The sequence below is a fragment of the Ambystoma mexicanum genome, chromosome 12 (assembly GCF_040938575.1).
Source record: "Ambystoma mexicanum isolate Mex_15411 chromosome 12, UKY_AmexF1_1, whole genome shotgun sequence".
NCBI lineage: Eukaryota > Metazoa > Chordata > Amphibia > Caudata > Ambystomatidae > Ambystoma > Ambystoma mexicanum.
Genome location: NC_090936.1, coordinates 43,940,516 through 43,966,457, shown reverse-complemented (window position 1 = coordinate 43,966,457; position 25,942 = coordinate 43,940,516). Strand labels below are relative to the sequence as shown.

The 25,942-nt window shown below is 49.6% G+C and overlaps 1 protein-coding gene across 4 annotated transcripts in view; it reads right to left on the bottom strand.

Annotated features, from left to right (window-relative positions):
• Positions 1-25,942, bottom strand: part of DOCK4 (dedicator of cytokinesis 4) — a 2,129,281-nt gene that overhangs the window by 432,402 nt on the left and 1,670,937 nt on the right. For all 4 annotated transcript variants that reach the window (XM_069627915.1, XM_069627916.1, XM_069627917.1 and 1 more), the window contains one exon: positions 3,977-4,037. In XM_069627915.1, coding sequence (XP_069484016.1) covers positions 3,977-4,037 — 61 coding nt within the window. The remainder of the gene's footprint in view (positions 1-3,976; positions 4,038-25,942) is intronic.

The following is a 25,942-nucleotide window of genomic DNA, read 5'->3' as shown; positions in this document are numbered from 1 at the left end:
AAAGGCCCTGAGATAGAAGAGTGGGGGGCATAGTGATCCACACACCCCTAGGAGGTAGATCTGGGTATGACACCCAGGCGTCTCATTTTTTGGATTCCCTATCTGGATGTGTATATGGCAACGTAGTAGATTTGGAGCCTGCTGTTGCACCCGGGGTTACAAGGCTGTCTGTAGAGGAATGAAGAGTTTAAAACTGCGGATCATTTGGACTTGCAATATGTTTCTGGGCAATATATTTGTCCAATATGGAAGCTATGGTTGGCTTTGCCCAGGCTGGTTTAATTACCTCCAACACAGCACCAAAGAAGGGAAGAACAGGTAGCCTTGGCTGCATTGGTTTTTAAAATTTCAGCTAACCTGTGGGAAACAACCACTACAGAAGACGAAGTAAAGTTAAGGGTGCTTATAGCTTTTGATGCCAATGCCCTAAAAGAGCCAACGTTCTGTCCCGCAGCTGAGATTAGGTCTATGTCTATTTGTGAATCTGAAGAGGTGTTAATTCCATTAGCTTCTTGTAGAGCCTTTAGTTATTGCAAAAGGGATTCTAGATCTTGTATGTCTAGCAACTCCTCTGGCCAGGTTTGCTTTGGAATATCAGAAGACAACTGTAATCCAGGGGGTATATAGCCTTCACTTCTTCACGGTCTTCAAAAATGCTTTGACACTTCTGCTGGGTTTGTAAAAAGAATCATGTGGATCTGTCGGCACCACTGGCTCCTAGAAGAATTTAACTCTGAGTGATCGATACAGTGCTTGCTGGTGCCGAAGATTTCAGCATTCACGACGCTGCTTGCCCTTGCGCTTTCAACACATTTTTTATAGGAATTTTCACTTTGCCTTGGTCACTGGTACCACAGTTACGGGGAATGCGGGAGCAGTGTCTGCTCTTATCATTTTTTCTTTTTTTGTCTGGAGAAAGGTGTTTCTTAACACCGTCTGGGGTGTTGGAAAATGTTTTCCATGGAGGTGCTAAATGGTCCCACACCTATTTCAAGGAGGATGCTGTGGGGAATTTAGTCCTACCTGAATATTTGGACCTGAAACAGATTCTTTAATATTTCCTCAACGAGGAGGAAGAACAGCTTCTTGAATAATGGTGGAGCTTCTTTTACCTTTTCCTTTTCACCTGATCTCAAATGATGGTCTCACGACTCCTCAATTTGATGGTCCTTTCTTAGATAGAAAAGACAAGCAGAGTGGGGATATGTCACTGACATCAACAGATGGCACGATGGACATGTTTAATGTTAAAATGCGTTGCTGCAGAAAAAAAGTAACTGAAGAAAATGGTGCCGATAGGCATCATCTGCATGCCAGAATGGAGCTATTCGACACGAGACATGACCAACGAGGAGAGATAGTCAAAATGGAGCCAAACAGTGCAAACCTACTGGCTATGAAAACCTTTTCTGGTGCGGACTGCATCGACTGGGATATTTCAAAGATGAGGAATCTTAAAGAGGAATGTGTCCAATGGAAATCACTAAGCAGGAAACCTTACTTTCCGGAACTTTCCATTTTCCTTTTTACTTCCTGTCCTTCATATATAATCCTGAATAAAAGGACTATTTGTCCCTTTATGTTACAGCCCCCCTGAACCAATTTCCACACAATATTATTGTGTTTTACTTTTGTTTATTTAAAACCTTTAACTTTATTCTGCTGTGATTAGTTTTGTGTTACCTCTGCCATGTGGCAGAGTGTGTTTCTTGATAAACACAATCTTTCTGTACCTCAGATTGTACATATGTTTAAAGGAATATATTATTGAATAAATATGGTGTGCCCTCTAATACTATTACAGTTAGACGGCCCCTTTCTCCTCAATTCAACCCCATGAACCATACTGTTCTTTGTGTCACACCTCATATCTGAGCTCCTTTGGCTACAAAAGATGCTCTGCTGCTTCTTGGAGCTAAGCCTATGGTATAGCAAAATACCTTTAGAAAACATTATGGAAAAGGTGTGTAGGGGAGGATAGGTCATTTGGACCCCCACACGTACATCCCCGACCCAGGTGGAGACTCATGACTCATCGGCGGCCCCCTTGCCCTAAGGGCCCAGGAGGCGGGGGGGGCTGCGGATCGACACGTGAGGCTGCACAACTACAGGATAAGACATAACATAGACCCCATTTTGTATTAAGACAACTCCATTTTGTATAAAAAGGCGCTAAAATCCAGTCCATGCAAAGTTGCTTGCACACTCGCACACACAGAAAGATGCAGCCTGACCCCTGCTTGACTGCGCTCACAGGAGCATACACTTCCCCCCAGCCTCCACCTCATGGTAGATCCGCTGAAGGCCTGTTCTCACGAGCAAACAGACACAAACAAACAACAAAATAAACACTGTATCACTTAGCCTTCCGCAGTACATCATTTGCCCCAGCCATGACCGGGCTTGTTAGAAGGTAACTGAAACCAGCCCAATCCTGCATGCCCTGACCCTGTACCAAGCCCTCTAAGTTGGACTGTGTGGCACCCCTTACCCCCACCAACCCCCGAAGCACCTTGCATAACGAAATAAGCATTTGTATAATATATGTCGTGTTGACTAACGTTTGCTGCTATTCTGGAGACTTGTGATTTAAGAGTAATATGTGATCACTCCTGTACATGATGTAACAAAGCGCATTTGTAATGCACGATGATCAGCCGAGGCAGTAGAGCCAGATTGTACTGTGATGTGATATGCAGTGCTCTTTCTTACACACAAACCACCCTAATGCTACCTCATGTTCGTATGTCAACTGCTGATGTGAAATACTGTGTAAAATGGCAAAACCCTCTCCAGCCTGTGTTCCCATATTAATGTAAACATGTGTGTATAATACCAGAAGCTCCAAGTGTTGTCACCCACCCTTATCAATAGTGCTGGAAGCTGCCCTGTGCAGGGAAACAGGCCCATAGCTGCAAGGTCGTCTCCCTCCTCCTCCCCCTCCCAGGCCCGCCTGGAATAGCTGGTGTTCGAACAGCACAGCCTCACCTCCCCTCCCAATCTTGCTGGACCCGCTTCAAGCATTCACCTCCCCCATGTCAAAAGGCCGCCACAGCCTGACTCTATGAATTACGAGCTACCTGGTCCTAAATCCCACCATCTCCCGGGCACCGGTAACATGCCCCCCACGGCCCATTGGTATCCCCGTCCACCCCAAGTTAATGACCCTTGTACTAACAGATCGTAATAGCGTCCTTCATTATAGCCATTAGGACAGGGCGATCGAATAAACCCCCTCTGTATCCCCGACCCTGCACATGGACTCATGGGACTACCATACCTGAACCCAAATGTCACTACAACAGATGGATAGGGATACCCCCTATCACATATCCATGTCCCTGTCTCCTCCTTGAGCTAAGGTCAATGTGTCACAGGATTTATCAGACACCTGACATTGCAGAATGTGACAAATGATTGTGAATGTGTGGCCACAAGGGCAAGTGTTAGAGCAGCCACCAATCATTAATACAAGTTATGTCTGGCCGGGAGCTCCACCACGAAGAGCCCAGCTGACCCGTCTACCCCATGTGGCACCGCACGGACGTCCGCCAATCCTGGAACTGCAACAGTATACATTGTATACCAACTAGCCTTCACCACCCAATCCAAGACTATGTGCCCCCTATAGCTTGTGTCATGCGTGACGTTAGTTCTGTAATAAGTAGAACTGTCTTTGCTATTGTCAGCCAGAGCGCTCTCGGAGTTTGCAGAGTCCTTTGCATGCCCTATATTGATTATATAAAACCCTTTTGATCTCACCCGCACTTGGTCCTGGTCTCATTCCCCTCCTGGGGTGTGTCCTTTATTGCCTCTCACTAAGGGGGGTGCGTTTTTGGGGGACGCTCACAGGTGCATGAAATAATCAAGTACAAATGCGTTTCATTTGGACATATTCAATTGACTCGAACATGAAGCAAAGGGTTTTAAAATATACAATGTGTGCAGTAAAGCAGAAAAAATAAAATATACATACCAGCAGGCTAACGGTGCAGCCAATCTTTTTACCATCAACTTCTCCCACCTTCATGCAGTCCCTGAAATTGGGAGGAACATGGGGTGACGCTTCAAATCAAGACAATCTGCTACAACATCCTCTGATACAGTTATAATTAGCACCTTGGGGGCTAGGAATGGAACATGGGCTGAATTTCACTATACAAGCCTGCATTCTCACCAGCGGATGGCACCTTTCTCCCTGTGTTTACTTCTATCTGCAGTGCCCTTCCCAGCCTCCTAACAACCCAATTTTCGCACTCTGCCCGGCATACTCGCCCTAAGCCACTAATAGCAACATACCTGTTCCACCACCATCTTGGCTCCACTCCATCCTTCAGGTCTTCAGCTGACACAACCTCCCGCATCGTGGAAATGGAAGACGGGCTCGGAGCCCAGCTTATACTTACATGAAGGTAATCTTCTCTGCAATCCACATGTACACCCAGAGCCTTCTCTCATTTTAATTATTATTTTTATTTAAAACACAATTAACACCTCAGGGCTTAGCCCCGAAGAGCTCATAGCAATAATATCCATAGTGAATGGACCCTGGCATTCAAATCTCTATTTGCTTAGGCCTGTAAATTGGGCACGGGCTCTTGGCGGCTGATGAAAACCACTGCCAAAGGTAGAAGGGCTTAATTAGAACATGTATTGGCATTCCTATTTTGGACAATGCAATAGTAAAAGGCGATAACGGCTGGTATATGTTTTCTGCCCCAACATTACAATGTTTCTCCTTTGCCTTTCCTAGTTTTAAACCAGACATTCTACTCGCATTGGGTGCAAAAAAGCAATCACGCCCCTCTCCTTGAGTCATTACCAGGTGGCAACATTGCTTAAATAGTCCTAAATTTGGAGAAATAAAGTGTGACATTGTTGAAAAACAGCAAAAAGAAAATCCCATATTAATTTGAAGAAAAGGAATTTTCTGTTGGTTGACTCAAAAATTATAAACAGAATACTTATTAACAAACAGAAAAGGTTTACCAGAAAAAAACAGACATCAATGGTAAGAATAATACTATAAATGGAGCTTAACCCCTCATGAGTAACATTGTTGCATTTTGTTTTCAAATTAAACTTTAAATGAAATGTTATTCACAAAACATGAAGTGTAATCTATGTCAGACAACACATAATTATGTGGATCATTTGTTACTATACAATGACCTGAAACATTTATTCCCAAAATTTCATAAACAGAGTTGTCAAATCGGCTTGCTTTGACTTGTTGACGGACAAATAGCACAAGAGACACTGAATGATGCGGAAGCTGGTCCTTGGGAGCCCTGCGATAGAACCGTCGCTATGATGCAAATCCTACTTATAGCTGGAGAAACCTGTTATTTGCATCATCTAATGTGCTGCTATGACATACCGTTCTTTTTTGCTTACCCAAATCAGACATTTCTTCTTCACATATCTCCACTATTTAAGCCCCAAAATATCCCTGATAATAGAGACATAATACTATGGAAGACAATGCATTATTTGGACTCTAGGTACCTCCTTGTCATTCCACAGGTTCTGCACATGCATGGTCAGTCCACAGGGCACCCAGGCACTGTGGGCTGAAAGTAGGAACGCATGCGCTCAGGCATGTGTCATTGCCAGAGCGTAGGCAGACAGAGGCTAGAATGAAAAATTACTTACAGGAGTCTTCTCCCACAGATTTCTCATCTTGATCGATATACTCCAGTACCAGCTGCTCGTTGAAAATTTCGACAAGGGGGTGGGGTGTGAAGCTTGATGCCATCCCTCTGGCTCTCGCATGCCGCAACTCCAGCACTCATCGACTCCGGACATTACTTCAGCAGTCCCACTTATAGTGTTTACTATGTCCTTTTTCCCCAGTTCTCCCCTTACCCCACCACCTCCCTCTCCCCCGTGTTCAGCTGCAGAGGGAATTGGATCCCATGTCCCAGTGGGTGGGAAACTAACAAAACGTTCTTTCTTTAATTTTTTTTGTTTTGTTTTTACAACTGCCACACATAGAACCCAAGCAAACGTGTGGTCCAATTTGAGACAACTGTGCACACCCCCCTCTCATCATTTGCCCATAAGAAGCCTACAGAAGCTTTCAGAAGGGGGACTCTGTGGGAGAAGAATCCATAGAATGAACATTACCTGTAAGTAATTTTTCCTTCAATGAATTGCATTCACCAACATATTCTTCATCTTGATAGATTCCCACATTCTCACAGCAGTAACTGAATGCAGATAGGGACTGAAAGCGCTAAACCAAGAAGCTATACAATACCGCTCTGCTAAAGCAGGCATCCTTGCCCCTAGCCATAGCCAGACTGTAATGTTTTGAGAAGGTGTGTAAGGCAGCCCACGCAGCAGCTTGGAAGCTATCTTGCACGGGCACTGCCCACTGCAAGGCGCAAGAGGCAGCCATACCCCTGGTACAATGGGCCTGTAGGCCTGATGGGTCCTCCTTCCCAGCCTTCTCATAGTACTCTGCTATACAAAGAACGATCTTGTGAGATATTGTTTGGTCGGTCACCGCACAATCGAGTCTCGAGCGTGAACACGCGATAAACAGCGTGTCATCCCTGAGAAAAAGGCGCTGTCCATGGCCAAACAGAAAAAAACATCAATTTCGGATCTTATCTATGGAGTCTCTCCTTTTCTTTGGAAGGGCGTGGAGGCAGAACAAACACAGGCAAGCTGATGTTCTGGGACACATTGAAATCAGACACAACTTTTGGCAGAAACTTAGGCCTAACTTTCAAAGTTACTTTTTCTTTAAAAAGCTGCTGGAATGGAGCCTTGCACGACCGTGCCTGCAACTCACTTACATGTCTGGCCGATGTTATGGCCACCATGAACGTAGTCTTTAAGGACAAAATCCTGATAGACGCTGAGTGCAGAGGCTCAAAAAGAGATGCCATTAGACAGCAAAGAACCAAATTAGATCTCAAATTGGGACTTTAAAGGAGGTTGGAGGGAACATGTTTACCAGCCCTTTCAGAAATTGGGCCACCATGAGGACTGAAAAGTTCGAACTTTGCTCCAGCCGTCTCTTAAACAGAGAAAGAAAGGACAGGATACCCTATGAGTGTAAGCACCTGCAGGGACAACAAAAACTCCATGACCACAGGTCTGCACCACTCTACACCATGCCACAATCTTTGCCATTTGCATGTGTAGATAGACTTGATAGAAGATATGTGCACACCCAGTAACACCCCCAAAGGCTAATCCGTCAGGTCTCAGCCTCTAACGATCCATGCATGGAGATACTCTGTGTTCGGGTTGAGTACCCAACCTCCTCATCCGTTGCAGAACAAAAGGAATGATTGGAATTGAAGGAATTGCATAGTGAAGGTCAAAGGCCCACTCCATTAGAAAGGTGTCTTCCAGTGCCCGTTTGTGGGCAATTCCTTTGAGCAGAACCATTTACAATTTGAGTTGTCCTTCGTCACAAACAGGTCCACTGCCAGGGTTCCACAATGGAGAAGATCTACGAAATAACAGGCATGTCTCCCATTCATTGAGAGACCGAACTCTGGCTGCTCTGGGCACACGCCAATCCGTTCTCTGTCCCCACCAAATGAGCTGCATACTCTATCTCGAATCCAAGTGCACTCACCTGCAGATCACTGCAATGAACACCCCAGCCTTTCAGGAACATGTCCATAACATCTGAGCCACCAACCAGGGTGGCGTGAACGGGCGCGGCCAACACCATCATGTTCTCCTGGTTGGCCCACCATGACTGGTCATCAGCCACTGCCCTCAAGATCCTGAGAACATCCAAAATGTAGCCGTTATACTGCATCCATTGACCTACAAGTGGCCATTGAGGGAGCGTGCCCTCCGGCACTAGATTAAATGGAGGAGGAGGTAAGGGTGAAGAGGTGGAGAAAGGCAGAAGCTCGGAGTCTGCTCAAGTTCTGGAACAATGTGACATTTGGCCAATGCTGGTGACTCTCACCTCGGTGGGATAAAAGCCTTCCCGAACCGGGTATCCAAGACTGCTCCGATGAACTAGAGCTTCAGCGCATGTTTCGTGTACGACTTCTGAAAAAACTTGGGAGTATCCCAAACTGTGAAGCCATGAACAAGTGTCCTCGGGATGTTTTGGTACCTGTACCGGAGGCCGTCCTTGGATGAGCCAGGCATCCAAATACCGGAAGACAAAGACTCAGTTCATTCTTAGGTGGGTTGACACACTACTGCCATCAGCTTGGTGAACACTCTTGCTGCGGAGTTCGAGTGAAAGGGAAGCACAATGAACTTGTAATGAGTGCCTCAATGATGAACCTCAGGAAGCGCCTGTGCTCGATCGGCATGGGGAAATAGGTATCCAATGACACCAACCAGTCCTGGGTTTTTAGAGCCTGGAAACTCTCCTGTAAGGTCACCACCTGTTAGGAAAGATTTCCATTTATGTGTAATGTTCCCTCCAGTTTTGAACCCCCCCAACTTTTTTGCTGTTGTCTGACCATCCTAGTTTGACGTTTTTCAGTGGAACTCAGCCTTCTGCTGTACTCCGCTGGGCTTTTGCTCATTTTATGGGGAAACGTACATGCCCTTAAGACAGTCAGTACTGGGAGACTTTGTTTCCCTTGGTCCTTCACTTTGATGCTATTTTTTGCAACATTTTATCAGTGCACAAAGTGCCTTCCAGTACAGTGCGCTGTGGTCTCCTTTTCATTTTTAAGGCCATAGACACCCTCAAAGGATTTTTCGGTGAATCTACAAATCTGCATTGGACATATCTGGTGGTAGCTGTTACTTTTCATGTATATTTAACCCTTTTCTATGGTGCATACCGCATTTACCATGTTTGGCCCAGAACAGTGGCCAGAGCCTAAAATGGCCTTGCCACAAGTTCCTTTGTTCTGTCCTTTGCCTTCCCCAGGTCGAGCAGGCCCAGGAAATTCCTTATTTGGTCATGCAGACAGTGCGCAAACCAAAGCTTTCACGGGCTTCTGCATGCCTTGTATGTTTGTGCCAAGGATATGGGGCTGGACTGTCTAGTACCAATACACATCCTGGGTGCCAGGATCTCTGATGTGCTGGGAATGACTGGGACCACTGTGGTCCATGATAGGTCCACATCTGGATGGCTGTATGTGAGCAGATCTCTCATTGAAACACATGTGTATAGGTCTGGAATTAGGAGAGTACGCCTGAACCTGAGCATACACAGTCACTGTGTCGCCCAGCTGTGGTGATGAACTTCGTGGGTGCCTTGCTGCTGTGCCCCCACTGTGCCCTCAGACTCGCTGCAGCAAAATTGGCCTGATAGCTTCATCAGCAGTGGAGAAATCGCCACTGACCCGCCACAAATTAATCCCTGGAACGCAGCCCCTGAAAGCTGCAGTGCCGCGCAACTGCAGGATTTGAACCTGTGACCGAAGTGGACTTGACTGCCAAAGTTATCCAGAGTGCGCTGAGGGTCGGTGAGTACTTCTGACCCTTACCGGTGGCCCCTGGCGTATCCATCCGTTTTTACGCACGAGTGTCCCCTGAGGGCCAGTCTTCTATATAAGGTAGCCTGTACTAACAAGATATTCCCAACTCTTGGGTCCTGTTCTGCCCTCTTGGGGAAACCCTCCTTGAATAGTGGGAACCTATTCTTCACTGTCTCACCCAACCTTCCGGAGTCGCTACAGCCCCTGCATGAGACCCCGTTTTGACTTAACCGCACGACCGCATGCACCAGCAACAAAAGTACTTTTGAGCTCAGTGCTCCATTCATCTTAGGGGCTGGACTGCCTCTCAGTTGGGAGTTGAATTATGAAGGTCTGCTTAAACGATATTTGCACTGTATGCCCCCTTTCTTTGCAGGTTGCGGACAGATACTGTGTGCTATTCCTTTAGGCCATTGGTTACTGTATATATGCTTATAAGTTAGTGTGGTGTTGGTTTGGTTATTACTACTGATATTTGCTTTGTGTTTGATTTAAAAGGCCTTTAATAAATGCATATGTATTTTTGATATATACACCTGACAGAGTAATTTGTAGTGTCATTTACTGTGTGTGCTCATTGTGGGCTTTCGATCACCTTCACCCCTCCCGAGACCTAGTCTTGACCGCCACCAATGCTACCTTCATTGGTCTGGCTTGTACAGAAGGTTACCCTGTTCCAAGAAACTAGGCTGGACTTCTGAACATCTGCCCACCAGGTCAGAGTTCAGAAATCCATCTTAACACCAACCTCAATTTGTTTTCTGCAGGAACTTGTTCTTGCCCCTAAGGGCCAGGATGAAACAGAGACCGACCTCTTCCTGGGCACAAGGAAGTAACAGGAGTACCAGCCCATCCCTCTTTCCCAGGTTGGGACATCCTCCTCTGGTCCCCACAACTATTCCAGGACCTCTGTCTGGCTCCATATCCCAACCGGGGAGAGTTAGTGGTTTGCCTGGGGGCCTGCTTGTGAAAGGCAGGAAGTAACCCCAATCGACCAGCTGGAGTACCCAGGCATGATAGAATATGATATGGCATTTATAACGCGCCTATACACAAGTGTTTCAAGGAGGGGATCTCCAGACACCTGCCAGGATTCTCATTCTCAGAGATTTTTACTGCAACTGGAGTATCATGTAGGGAGAACTAAAAGAGGTTTTGAGGCGGGTGGTGCCACGGGTGCTGAACCAGCCTGGGTGTGAAAATCTTTTGTGGCCTTGCTTTGCCTAGGGCAACTGTGCCTTCCTCACAAAGGGGTGCAGCAACAGAAACCCCTACCTCTCGACCCAGAGTAAAAGGATGAAAATGGTGTAAGTTGCTGGAATAGTAGCCCCACTGATTTTGCAGCAATCCTTGATTCATTGGCTTTGGGCCCAAAAAAGTACAGCTTTGACTTAACCTCTGGAAACAAACTGGATCCGCGGAGGCAAGCGGCCCAGCAGACAACCGTCAAAGTTCCCTTAGCTTTTCCGTAGCAATCCATAGCAATCAGCTGCATCCAGATCAGCTTGAATAGCCTGACAAGCTGCTTCCTTGCCGTTATTATCAATGTCCAGGAACACTTCTCTGATCTCAGCCTCCGGTAAATGAGTCAATGCCTCCGACCACATTCCAAAGTGTGTGTGTAAGAACTTTTCAAGCACGCAAGAGGCGTTGTCACGATTCGCAGGATCTCATCACTTCTCTGGGAGCTCTCCCCTGCAGGGCTAAGGTGGTGAGGGCCTTTACCCAATAGTCCCCCTAGGGGTGGTGGAAAGTGGCACCTCACAGGGAGAGACTCACCTGATGAGGATAAGGACTCCCGTTTCACGAAGGAATTCCCTACCCCCTTTTCCCTTGGGGCCAAGTACTTATCAGAAATCCCTGATAGCACTACTGTCTGTTATGGTAATGTGTATTCTGCCTTTGATCCATTAATTAATATAATTGAGATGAAGAGGCAAAGAAACCTGCAGACCAATAACAGGTTTCCTTACCATAGTACTGAGAAGAGTTGGCCCCAAAGAGGCATAAAGATTATCTCAACAACAGTAAAGTAGGACTTTGACCCAGCCAAAGGGAATAAAGAGTGAGAAAGGACTGGTAAATAGAGAGAGCAGCCGGCGTGAAGCCAGCTCAGCCCAGTTAGTTCGAACCTGGGAGCATGAAGCTGCAGGAACGCTGACGCCCAGTAGCAGGCACATCCAAGAACAGTCTGTGCAGTGCAGCGTAGTAACCCAACCTCCTGACCAGTGGAAGAGTGGGAAAGAAGCAAGCAGTGGCGTGACCTCGGGGAGGTTTACTGTGTGGTCCTTCAACTGTGCTGGAGCCTTGTGGCCCAAGCTCAGCGGAGCCTCCAGGACTAAGCGGAGAGCGGAGTGAAGGAAGCGCTGAAGCAACACGAGTCAGCTCATGGCCCCAGGAAGAACCAGCAATGCAGTCCCGACACCTAACAGGTAACGGGAGTAGCGGGACATCCGGTAGGGGTTAGGGACAGCTCAAGAGTCAAGAGAACCTCCAGAATAATCTCCATCATCACAGCAGTGACACCCAGAGAATCAAGAGTCAAGAGACCCTCAGGAGTAATCTCCTTCATCACAAAACACCAGAGAATCAAGAGTTAAGAGAGTTTCAGGAGTAATCTCAAAGACTGTGGAGTAATCTCCTGTGCCACAGTAGTGATACCCAGAGAATGTATATGTTACTCACCATAGTGACTAACATACTCCTAGTCCATAGTCCGCCTGACAGTCTTTCATTAAAGACCCTGGCTGAGGAGGAGGTTACTATATTCTCCTCATCATCATCATCTGTGTCCCCCGCTGTGTCCTGCAGGTCAGGGCCTGCTGGTGGAGCGCTGGAGGGTGCTGTCGGTGGTTGTGGTGTGCTGATGGGCTGCCCAGAGGCTGCACCAGGTGGTTGACTCGGTGTCGAAGGGAGCATGCTTGGTATGGTGAGCATTTGAGGCAACCTCATGAGCATGAGGAACTGTTTAAATAATCTGTCCTTACATGCTGGTGAGGAGCTCACTTGCATGGGTGCAGGTCCTTGGACTAATATCTGTTGCTGAGATATACCCGCCCCTTGCCTCAGGTAACTGGGGTCTGAGTATTTCCCCTGGGTGGAAGCCATTGGGTATGCGGTGGACCAAGTGACCGGTGTTGACCGATCCCACCTTGGCGGGCGTTCCGATGCCTCCGCACTGGAATGGAGAGGCTCAGGATGCGCTGCCATTTTGTCTGGCCTGACAGCCATTTTGTTAGGTACTGCGCCACGTGCCTGCTGTGTGACGACTGTCGTACTGGGACCAGTCTCTGCCTGCTTGCTTGACTGCAAAGGCTCAGACATTTCCTGCACCTCAGACAAGGGCCTGGGAGGCGCAGTGCCCTCGGTCATGTCGCTGGCAGTGCTGGTACTGCCGTTTAGGCGCCCCATTGGGGTGACGCCCCGTATTAGAGCTAAGCCCCTCAGGGAGATCACCTGTACAAGAGCCTTGCGGCCCCTCAGCTGAGGGACCCGTAGGATCTTTACACCCCTCAGCCATGTGGCCGGTAGCTCGTAGAGCCCTGGTCCCCTTGTTGGTGTAGGACCTGGAAGATCGCTCCTACTTGGGTGCTTCCCAGGAAGGGGTTGTCCCTACGGGGTGCAGGGGAGAACAGGGCACCTACCTTTGGCCTGATCTTCCTCCTGAAGTACTCATTGATGTGCTCCGGTGGCAATTTTGAGAAGAGCTCCCTCCACCTAGCCAAACTGTTCTTCAGAGAGCATGGGGTGAGCGCGTTGCACGTCATGCAGTCGTCCCAGCCGTGGTCCTCGCCAAGGCACCGGAGGCAGAGCCTGTGTGGATCCGACGAGAGAAAGGAACCCTCGCAGGGCGGACACCTGCTGAATCCCACTGCAGCCGACATGCGCCGGGGAGGAGCGTGGCACCAGAGGACAGAGTACCCAGACTCTGAAGAAAGCTGGAGGAAAAAAGGGAAAAAAACGATCCATGGGGAAGTTAAGCGTGGAATTACAAGCACGAAGTAAGGGCGTCAAACACACCCTAGGTGCAAGACGTCCGAGCCCATCGATGCGGAAAAGAGGACTGGGGAGTGGTGCCGGTGGACGGAGTCAAGGGAGCACATGCTCCAACGGGCACGCCGCCACACGCCTCTAAATTTAAAGGGGAAGACAATTTTTGCTGGGGAAAAAGGCTCTGTTTCCTGTTTCTAGCAAGGGATGCCCCATACAGTATGGAGGAAAGGGGACGAGATGCAGGTGTCATGATTCACCGTTTCCAGCCCTTTTGGACTTCATGGTTGACGTTACGGAAATTACGTTATGCATGACGCGCTACCTCCTAGAAAATAGGGACGCCCCCGCGGCTCTGCGCGTCTCAACGCTTCTCTTCCGAGTTGTCGGCAATTGTGCTCGTTACCTTCTCCCTTTCTTCAGTGCCCCCTTTTTCCAATAGTTATCGGTCTCTTCCTTCCTGGTACTCTAGTACTGCCCTTTTCGCTTCCGCCTAGGGCCGTCCTTCCTCTTCCATCCCAGACCCTTGTTCAGTGCCTCCTTGCTCGCGGGTTTCCTCTTGCACGATGTGAGCACTGAGATATTCCTGGTTCCATTCATTCCCGGACGCCGCCTTCCTGCATCCCTTCCTTCCTGGATACTGAACTCTTACCTGCATCCAGAGGCTGGCCGTGATCCTCACACTGGACCCAGAGGATACTCGCCCTTACCTGTATAAATCCCGGACAGCAAGGAATAAGGAAAGACCTCTGAAGAAGAAATTGACCAAAGACAAACAGGTGAAACAAGGGGCTGAGTGTGACAGTTTGAGACGCCAAAAACCTGATACTGAATCTAACATGGAGCCTGCAGTCCAGGACCTCATGAGAGGAATGCAAGAATTAACTACTGAGGTTCAAAACCTCAAGGCTGAAAACGCAGCACTAAAACAACTCGTGTTGTTCAGAGATTCGGCATTCAAGGAAAGTGCCCTGCTAGGGGGTATAGTGGACAAATACGATGGCTCCTCCAAATCTCTGCGTGCCTTCCTCGATTCCTGTCTGGTACATTTCACCTTTAAACCCTACTATTTTCCTACACCCAGGGCCAAGGTGGGGTATATAATCTCACATATTTCTGGCAATGCCTTCGCCTGGGAAACTCCCTTGGTGAACTCAGGAGACCCACTCCTGGATAATTATGATGGATTCATAGAAGCCTTCCAAACTATGTTTGATCGGCCAAAACTAGTTTACAGCGCTCAGGAAAGGCTCCTGGAGTTCCAACAAGGAAATCAAGACATGCTAATTTATGTGACTCGCTTCGAACAATTGGCTAAAGAGGTCGATTGGTCTGAGGAGGCTAGTTTTACCCTGTTTCAGAGAGGGTTGAATGACGAAGTCAAGGATGAGCTAGCCAGAGTGGCCCATCCAAGTTCCTTTCAGGCTTTGATAGATTTGTCTCTACAAATTGATTTCCGAATCCAGGAGAGAAAGGCAGAGAAAAGAAAGACAAAAACTGCACACCCGAAGACATCCGTGGAGTACTCTAGCCTCAAGGAAATGCCCACTCAACACTCTTCTGATCCCGAACCAATGCAGTTGGGCTCTGTGCGAGGTCTGATTTCTCCACAAGAAAGGATCCATAGAATCAATGCTGGACTCTGCATGTATTGTGCTTCTGATAAACATCTTGTAAGAAATTGTCCAATAGCACCACTCAGGCGTTCGGGAAACTCCGGCTCCCGAACTTGAGCGGAGCACAGCTTCGGGAGAAAGAGGTCTGCTCCGCTTCTGTTCCTTCCTTGAACTGTCCTCAGCAAAATACCTTGGTGGTCCTGCAAACATTCTTGTCATCCAATAATAAGGAAACATATCCCATTCTGGCTCTAGTGGATTGCGGTTCCATGGGAATATTCATAGACCATTGGTCCGTCAGGCACAACATTCCTTGAGATTCCAAAGAGGTCATTCAAGCTGTCGAAGGGATTGACGCGAAACCACTATCTTCAGGGCCCATTACTCACCAAACCACAGAATTATTGCTCTCGATAACCACCAAGAAGAACAAGTTACTTTCTTACCTGGTAACGTTCTTTCGATGGGATGGTCCGACGACGTATTCCATATCTATGACAGGTATGTCCACAGCTGTGCTGCTTCGGAAAATCTTTGGCGTCTGCGTCCTGCGTCGATGACGTCGATGCGCGGTCCCCGAGGACCTCCTCCGACGGCTGACGTCACCCGATGTGATAAGTAGGAGGCACGACGCCCATAGCCTCAGTTATAGTTTTTTCCCAGAACGTGTGCCACCAGTCTTCTGCCAGTCAGACACACAAGGCCTTGCGGAACGCAAGCTGCAATCGCAAAAAAAATTCTGCAGCGGGGAAGGCAGGGAGGGAGCGATATGGAATACGTCGTCAGACCATCCCATCGAAAGAACGTTACCAGGTAAGAAAGTAACTTGTTCTTCGAGGGGATTGGGTCCACCGACGTATTCCATATCTATGACAGCCTCCCAAAGCAGTACGAAGCAAGGAGGTGGGAAAGAATTTAGAATACAAATTTAGCATCCCAATCAAATTGCAGAATAGAGAACTGCCTTGCCAAAGGCCAGATCTTGCCCTCTGATGAAATCGAGGGAGTAGTGACGTACAAAAGCTCAGGTGGCTGCATCACAGATGTGCCGAATAGGAACTCCCCTCTGCAGGGCAGTAGACGCAGCCACTCCCCTGGTAGAATGGGCCTGCAAGCCAGCCGGAGGGTCCTTACCCGCCAAGCGGTAACACTAGGCGATAGCTAAAATAATCCAAAGAGACAAAGTCTGTTTCGTCGCAGCTTGTCCCAAACGCTTTCCAGCGTAACCAATGAAAAGTTGATCGTCCACTCTGACCCGGGACATGCGCGAAATATAAAAGCTCAACGCTCTCTGAGGATCAAGCCTATGGAGCCTCTCCTCTTCCTTACCAGGATGTGGAGGAGGATAGAACGCCGGAAGAACAACCTTCTTGCTCAAATGAAATTCCGAAACTACCTTCGGAAGAAAAGAAGGACGAACTCTAAGGACAACCCTGTCCTTATGAAACACAGTGAAGGGTGGCTTAACTGAAAGTGCCTGTAACTCACTCACTCTGCGAGCGGAAGTAACCGCAACCAAAAACACAGTTTTCAGAGTCAAGAGCCTCAAAGGGCAAGAATGTAAAGGCTCAAACGGAGCACCCATAAGAAACTTAAGAACAAGGTTCAAATCCCAACCTGGCACCAGAAAAGGTGACGGAGGGAACACATTAGTGAGCCCTTTCAAAAACTGCGAAATTAAAGAAATCTTAAAATAGGAACACTCCTCAGACGAGCGCTTAAATGTGGACAGCGCCGCCAGGTAACCTTTAATGGTCCCCACTTGGAAGCCCCTGTGGGCCAAAGAAAGCAAAAAAGACAGAACCATGGGAATGTCACAAACAAAAGGATCCACATTCTTAACTCTGCACCAGTCGCAGAACTTTCTCCAACGGCAACGGTACAGAGACTTTGTTGGCGGCCGCCTGGCCGAGAGCAACACCTCCATCACGTCTTCAGAGAGGTCCCAATCCGTATACCTCAACCTTTCAGAAGCCAAGCGTGAAGGTTGAGGGATCTGACCTCTGGATGGAGAACTTGACCCCCCTCCCGTGAGAGCAGATCGTCTCGGGAGGGAAGACGTGGAGGGCAGATGGACAAGTCGAGAAGGTCCGGGTACCACGTCGTCCGGGCCCACGCCGGAGCAATGAGGAACCGAACCTTTGTAACCTCCGCAGCACTTGCGGGATGACGGGGACTGGACGAAACGCGTACAGCAGTGGGAATGACCACTCCACCACGAACGCGTCTCCTAAGGCTCCTTTTGGAGGAAATTCCAGCAAGCAAAACCTTTCGCACTTCCGGTTGACACTGGAGGCGAAGAGATCCACTTGAGGGGGTCCCCCAAAGGGCGAAGATCTCCAGGAGAATCTCCTGAGCCAGCTCCCACTCGTGAGAGATCGTGCTCTGCCTGCTCAAAGCGTCCACCGTCTCGTTGTCGTCTCCGGCCAGATGAACAGCCGAGATCGAAACTTCCTGGTGGATGGCCCAGAACTCGAGCTGCATCGCCTCCCTGCACAGCGGAAGTGACCCTGCCCCCTCCTTTTTGTTGAGGTAGTGCATGGCCACCGTGTTGTCCATTAGAATCAGGACACTCTTTCCGTGCACAGACGGCAGAAAAGCCTTCAGGGCTAGCCTGACGGCACTCAGCTCCAACAGATTGATATGGAGTCTGGACTCCGACGGAGACCAACGACCGCTGACTGTTAACTCGTTGGCATGAGCTCCCCATCCCGTGAGGGAAGCGTCCGTCACAATTGTCACCTCCGGCCAGGGCAGCCAAAATGGGGCCCCCTTCATCAGATTGCCCTCGACGGCCCACCACAGAAGGTCCCGGGCCACCGAGGGCGGCACCTGAACAGGGTCCAACAGCCTGCCGGAGGACTGAGACCACTGGAGCTTGAGTGCCCACTGCAAAGATCTCATCCGCAGACGAGCCTCTGGCACCAGAAGAATGCAGGATGCCATGAGGCCGAGCAGTCTCAAGAACTCGGACGCTGGGAGATCCTGGGCAAACTGAAACTTGTGCACCATCTGCTGAATGTGAAGAGCCCTCACCTGAGGAGGAAAACACTGCCCCAGGGACGTGTCGAGCACTGCTCCGACGTACTGGAGCCGCTGCGTTGGTGTCAAATGGGACTTCTTTAAATTGAGGGAGAAGCCCAGCCTGTGAAGGGAGTGGCAGGTGACGGACAGATGATCCAGGACTTGCTCCGGAGAGCTCCCCCTGATCAACCAATCGTCCAGGTAGGGGTAGATGTGAATCCCCCTTTCCTAAGATGCGCTGCCACCACCACCATGAGCTTGGTGAAAACCCTCGGGCGGAGGTCAATCCGAACGGCAGGACCCGAAACTGAAAGTGCGAGTCGCCAACCGCGAACCTCAGGTACTTCTTGTGCTTGGGATGGATCGGCACATGGAAGTAAGCATCCTTGAGGTCGAGAGACACCAACCAGTCCTGAAGTTGAAGGGCCTGGAGGACTTGAGAAAGAGTCACCAGCTTGAACTTGTCCTTCCTGAGGCGTTTGTTCAAACCACGCAAGTCCATGATGGGTCTCAATCCCCCGTTTTTCTTTGAAATCAAAAAATAAGGGGAATACCATCCCTTGTTCCTCTCCGCTACAGGCACCAGTTCTATGGCGCCTTTCTCCAGCAGGGCTTGAATTTCCTGCGCAAGGAGCGGATCCGGACACTTTAAAGAGAGGTTCCCTGGTGGATTGTCGTGAGGCCTCTGCCGAAAAGAAAGACAGTAGCCGTGGGTTATGATCTCCAGAACCCACACATCCGAAGTAATGGCTTGCCACTCTACAAGATGCTGCGCCAGCCTTCCCCCAACCGGCGAACCATGAGACCTGGCCTCATGACTGAGTGGTAGCGGCTGCGGCGTTGCCTGAGGGTAAAGAGGCAACTGCCCGAGCGGCCTTGGCACCTCGTTTACCTTTATTTCCACCTCTGGCACTCTTACGATGGCCTCTTTGACTGCTAGCTCCCCTCGCTTTACTGAAGGACGAGTAATAGCGAAAGGAACCTCCCCTCCATTGCTGTCCCCTAGGACGAAAAGGCGGAGGTTGGCGAACTGCAGCGCCCAACGACTTCGCTGCAGCTTTGGAGGTCTGCAACCTCTCAAGGCTCTCTTCAGCCTTGCTGCCAAAAAGGTGTTCACCGTCAAAGGGCATGTTGAGGAGCCGGGACTGCACATCAGGAGCGAACCCAGACTTCCGCAACCACGCAAACCTGCGCATTACGGTGCTCGCCGCCATGGACCGGCTGACACAATCCGCCAAGTCCTGTTAGGCGATCCTCTGCACACCAGGCCACGACACATCAGAACACTGCTCACATTCCCCCAACATCTCCTCCCAAGCTTCGAGGCTCAAGTGATTCGGTGAAGCCACAGAACCGAAAGCTCCGTACCGTTGTACGGGCTCGATTGCAACCCTTTCTGCATTGGCAACTGCCTTGGAGAACGTATTGCAGAAAGGGCGGCCTTACGTCTCCACGCCGGTCACGTGATACGCTATGGCGTTCCCCATGTGATCTTGGTGGACGTCACATGATCCAGAGAAGTCACGTGACCCAGGGGCGATCAGTATAAAGGTCTGAGAGACAGAACGCTCATTGCTTCTCAGCTGGCTTCGGACACTGTTTGGCGTTACATCTTGCTCCTTGTTACCTTGATCACGGAACTCTATCTCGGACTCCCTTGGACACCCCTTGGTACTTTTGCTTGGAACTGTTTACCTGTTGCCGGATATTTGGACTGCACCTCGACTTGTCTTTGGATCATCCCTTGGTACCTTGCTGATCTTCTACGCCTTTTCCCTACTGGGGATTCAAGTCAAGCCCTGTCTCCCACAGGTGGCTACCCTTCATCCACGCTAACCTGCGGTTCTACTATTCCAGGGACCGCCGCATCTAATGAGCCTCGAACCTCCCTACTAGGTTACCTGGGTCTCCCTTACACCAGATAGGTAAGACACTTTAGATTCTTTTGTTTACCTGCCTGTATTGTGATTGCCTGGTGCTTAACCTCCTTCCTTCTTGACAGCAGCATCGGTGTTCCAGAGGCTCCGTGGATCTGGGAAGACATCTCTCACCTGTGGCCTCAAGGGTCGCACAGCGGGTTTCTATTTCGTTCCCCTGTGCGTCACTTGGGGACGGAGGTCTCATCGGTCTACACGACACTCAAGTCAGAACAGACTGAGAAGCCGTATAGTCGTGTTAGACGATGCAGGGATCCAGGGACGAACCCATAACTGCTTTAGTTCAGGCAATTACAATACTAAGGGCAGACATGGCCGCCGCGAACACAGTGATCCACCAAAGGCTGGATACCATACAGAGCGTTCAGCATCCCCTTCCTGCAGACCCGGAGTTTGGAGAGGGCAGCTCCTCCCCTACACCGCCAGTACCGACTCCAATAGTCCTCCCAACTCCTTCCCCCCTGGCTGCTCCTGAACGTTACCAGGGTGATCCCAAGACATTCAGAACCTTTGTTAACCAGTGCAAGTTACATTTCTTATGCAGGCCTTTGGCTTTTCCCACGTCCACTGCTAAGGCCGCCTTCGCCCTTTCCCATTTAGCTGGAACAGCTGCCGCTTGGGCTAATCCCCTGTTAGAAAACAATAGCCCGGTTCTTTATGACTTTGATTTGTTGGTCCTAGAAATGTCCCGAGTATTCGATACTCGGCACAAGGCACAGTCTAGGGATTTGGAGTTGTTGGAATTGACTCAGGGCAAAAGAACGCTGATAGATTACATCACCAGGTTTAATCAGCTAGTTGCGGAAACATCATGGCCAGAAAATAAGCGGGCGGTGGTCTTTTACAGGGGGTTGAGTAACACCATGAAAGACGCTTTAGCAGTAATCCCTTCTATGCCTACTCAGTACCAGGAATTGGTTGATCTCGTCCTGCAGGTAGATGCACGCCGAGCGGAGCGTAGAGCTGAATCGGGGGCCTCCTCCTCTCCTCCTCTTGTTAATACTCCCGTGTCCGTTACTGAAGAACCTATGCAAGTGGGAGGGGTACGCAGTCCTATTACAACATCCGAGAGGGAACGAAGAAGGGTTGATAATGCGTGCTTTTACTGTGGCACCACTGGACATTTCGTGAAAGAGTGTCCTCGACGTCCCAAGAAGAGTCAGGTTTTTCGGAGGGCTCGACCTTAGAACCGGAGACCAGGTCGAGTGTCCCATCTTCTTCTCCGGGAACCCCTCTTACCTTTGCTCGTGTTCAACCTATCTCTGTAAAGGCTACTCTATGTCCCTCTACTGGCCTTCTGCATGCAGTCAATATCGTTATTGATTCTGGTGCCACTGGTAATTACATAGATATTGATTTGGCCCATTCCCTCAATCTACCTTTAGTGGTAAAAACACGACCGGAACCTGTCCAAGCCGTAGACGGCTCCGCATTGATTTCTGGTCCTGTTAGACATCAAACCGCACCCCTCTTGTTGAACATACAGGACATACACACAGAAACCTTGAGTTTTGATTTGATCACCGCACCTCAATTCGGTATCATACTAGGGATACCTTGGTTACGTGAACATAATCCATTGATCAATTGGCAAGCAGGCACTGTACTCTTTGAGTCCGATATTTGTCAGAATTATTGTCTTCCGATCCATCAAGCCCCTGACACACCCTCTCGGGTCTTGGGAGCCCTAGCACAACTCACACTGACGGTTGACGATCCAGAAGTCATACAGTCCCATACTGTTGGGGGGTTGGTGTCTGGGATCCCGCCAGAATATCTGGCTTTCGAATCTGTTTTCGATCGAGGCTCGTCTGAGGTACTTCCTCCACATAGACCTTATGACTGCCCAATCGAATTGCTTCCTGATTCCACCGTTCCTTCGGGCAGGATCTACTCTCTGTCTCCTTCGGAGGAACTGGTGTTAAAAGAATATGTACAGAATGCCCTGCGTTTAGGACACATCCGCCCCTCCACTTCACCAGCGGCAAGTCCTATCTTCTTTGTACCTAAGAAGGAGGGGGATTTACGTCCTTGTGTGGATTATCGGCGTCTTAACGCGATCACCAAGAAGGATAGATATCCCATCCCGTTAATCACTCCACTTTTAGATCATTTAACACATGCTACCGTTTTTACCAAACTTGATCTACGCGGCGCATACAATTTGGTACGCGTTCGTGAGGGAGACGAGTGGAAGACTGCTTTCTGTACACGTTACGGGCTGTACGAATATCTTGTCATGCCCTTTGGCTTATGTAACGCCCCGGCCACGTTCCAACGGTTCATGAATGACATTTTCAGGGATATTCTGGATGTGTACATGGTTGTATATTTGGACGACATCCTGATCTTCTCTCGTGACCTGGATGATCATGTAAAACACGTCCGAGAAGTATTAACCCGTTTAAGCAAACATTCCTTATTTGCCAAACCTGAGAAATGTCAGTTCCATAAGACCTCGGTTGAGTTTTTGGGTTTCCACATCACCCCTGGGGCGGTATCCATGAACGAGTCTAAGGTCAAAGCAGTCTTAGATTGGCCAGTACCTCAAACACTCAAGTCCTTGCAGGCCTTTTTAGGATTCGCCAATTTTTATAGGCGTTTCATCTCTTCCTTTTCCACGATTGTAGCCCCACTCACGGCCCTGACTAGTCCTCGGGTGCCATATCAGTGGCAGAGAGAACAGCAGGAGGCTTTTGAGACTCTGAAAACCGCCTTTACTACCGCACCGGTACTCCAACATCCCAATCCGGATCTTCCGTTCATAGTCGAGGCAGATGCCTCTTCCTTTGCCCTCGGGGCGGTGCTGTCACAAACGTGTCCTAATACCGGCAAGTTACATCCAGTGGCATTCCACTCCCGTAAGTTTTCCAGTACTGAGTCTCATTATACCGTTACGGAAAAAGAACTCTTGGCGGTCATGGACGCGTTCCGTGTTTGGCGTCATCATCTTCTGGGGGCTAAGTATCCTGTCACAGTATACTCCGATCATCGGAACCTACAGGATTTGGCCTCCCTGGAATGCATTAATAGCAGACAGGTCCGATGGCATCTTTTCTTTTCCTCCTTCGACTTCCGTATTATGCACCGTCCTGGAACGGCGCATGGGAAGGCGGATGCCTTGTCACGTTCCCCGGGGGGGGTCCAATTGCCTATTTTCCCCGACACTGTTCTCGAAAAGAGTCATGTGATTTGTCTCTGTACACCCTCATTGTCACTGATAGACTCGGTTCGATCCTGGACTAGCGATCATTCTGACCAGTTGCGAGAATGGGATCCGGTATATTCTGATGGTTTACCTTTCGTACATGAACGCCTGTTCCTTCCTACACCTGATACACGTAATCTTGCCCTTGAGTGGTCTCATGACGCCCCCTTTAATGCCCATCCCGGACAAGAGCGCACTTTAGACCTTCTCAAGCGTTGGTGTTGGTGGCCTTCTATGAAGCGCGATGTGGAGTGTTACGTCAGGTCTTGTGCGGTATGTGCTCAGGCTAAACATCAAAGGGGTCGACCGATTGGGTTGTTGCTTCCGCTTCCGGTACCTCCCAAGCCCTGGCATACATTAACGATGGATTTCGTTACCGATCTCCCCAAGTCGAAAGGCTACGATACCATCTGGGTAGTGGTGGACACGTTCACAAAAATGGCCCGTTTTGTCCCATGCAAAGGTGTCCCTTCGGCCCCTGTCTTGGCGGACTTGTTTTTTGAACATGTGTTTATGCTATTCGGCCTCCCTTCGGTCATTGTTTCCGATCGAGGGTCACAGTTCACCTCTCGGTTTTGGAGATCCTTGACGAAACTATTGGGCATTGATACGAGGTATTCTTCGGCCTACCATCCGGAGACCGATGGTCAGACCGAAAGGACGAATCAATCGATGGAACAGTACCTTCGTTGCCTCATATTGCAACACCAGTCCTCTTGGTTGGCCGTTTTGCGGCTTGCGGAGTTTGCGTATAACAATGCGGCTCATTCAGCTACTGGTTATTCTCCTTTTTACGCCCTCTATGGTCAACATCCCAAGGTTTTGCCGGTCCCTGTTGCCTCTGGTTCTTCGAATCCTGCGGCCACGACATGTCTTAGGGATCTTTCTGCTGTTCATGCGAGTACAGTGGTTCATCTCACTGAAGCAAAGGCCTCTATGAAGGCCCGTGTGGATGGCAAACGTCGTGCTGCTCCCCCTCTGGTGGTGGGTTCTAGGGTCTGGTTATCTTCCCGACATCTTCGCCTAGTGGGTTGCCGGAAATTGCTGCCTCGCTTTGTCGGGCCTTATGTGATCTCACAGGTTGTTAATCCGGTGGCTTTCCGTCTAGTCCTCCCCAGCTCTTGGCGTATCCATCCTGTGTTTCATGTCTCCCTCCTCAAACCCTGTCCTGACTCAGTCCGTCTTCGTACCCCTGTTGCGCCAGTGTCCTTGACCTCTCCTGATGTTTTTGAGGTATCGGCCATTTTGGGTTCTAGATGGTTTAGGGGTAGGCTCCAGTATCTGGTGGATTGGACGGGTTACGGCCCGGAGGAGCGTTCGTGGGTTTCCGCATCTGATGTGAACGCCCCGCGGTTGGTAGCCCGCTTCCATAGGGATCATCCGTCCTGCCCACGGGGTCGTGGGCCGTTGGGGGGGGGCTATGTTAGGCGATCCTCTGCACACCAGGCCACGACACATCAGAACACTGCTCACATTCCCCCAACATCTCCTCCCAAGCTTCGAGGCTCAAGTGATTCGGTGAAGCCACAGAACCGAAAGCTCCGTACCGTTGTACGGGCTCGATTGCAACCCTTTCTGCATTGGCAACTGCCTTGGAGAACGTATTGCAGAAAGGGCGGCCTTACGTCTCCACGCCGGTCACGTGATACGCTATGGCGTTCCCCATGTGATCTTGGTGGACGTCACATGATCCAGAGAAGTCACGTGACCCAGGGGCGATCAGTATAAAGGTCTGAGAGACAGAACGCTCATTGCTTCTCAGCTGGCTTCGGACACTGTTTGGCGTTACATCTTGCTCCTTGTTACCTTGATCACGGAACTCTATCTCGGACTCCCTTGGACACCCCTTGGTACTTTTGCTTGGAACTGTTTACCTGTTGCCGGATATTTGGACTGCACCTCGACTTGTCTTTGGATCATCCCTTGGTACCTTGCTGATCTTCTACGCCTTTTCCCTACTGGGGATTCAAGTCAAGCCCTGTCTCCCACAGGTGGCTACCCTTCATCCACGCTAACCTGCGGTTCTACTATTCCAGGGACCGCCGCATCTAATGAGCCTCGAACCTCCCTACTAGGTTACCTGGGTCTCCCTTACACCAGATAGGTAAGACACTTTAGATTCTTTTGTTTACCTGCCTGTATTGTGATTGCCTGGTGCTTAACCTCCTTCCTTCTTGACAGCAGCATCGGTGTTCCAGAGGCTCCGTGGATCTGGGAAGACATCTCTCACCTGTGGCCTCAAGGGTCGCACAGCGGGTTTCTATTTCGTTCCCCTGTGCGTCACTTGGGGACGGAGGTCTCATCGGTCTACACGACACTCAAGTCAGAACAAGTCCAAACCCGACTGAACGGCCTCACACATAGCATCCTTGCCATCCTGAACCATAGCAAGGAAACCATCCCGTTCGTCCCCTTCGGGAATATGTGCTAATGCAGCACAGTTCCACAGAGTGTGTGTGAAACGAGACAAGGCACATATGGAGTTGGCCGCCTGAAGCGCCATACCCCCAGAAGAAAACACTTTCTTCGCCCAGCCGTCAAAACGTTTGTCGTCCCTATACGGAGGGATGGTAGGATACAACGCCTGCTTTGCCGGGCCCGTAGCCGCCTGCACCACCAAACTCTCCGGAGTGGGGTGCCTAGACAAGTACCAGGGGTCGCTACTGGCTAGACGGTATTTTCGCGACAAAGACTTGCCCACTGCCGGGAGACTCTCCGGAGCAGTCCAAGCCGCTG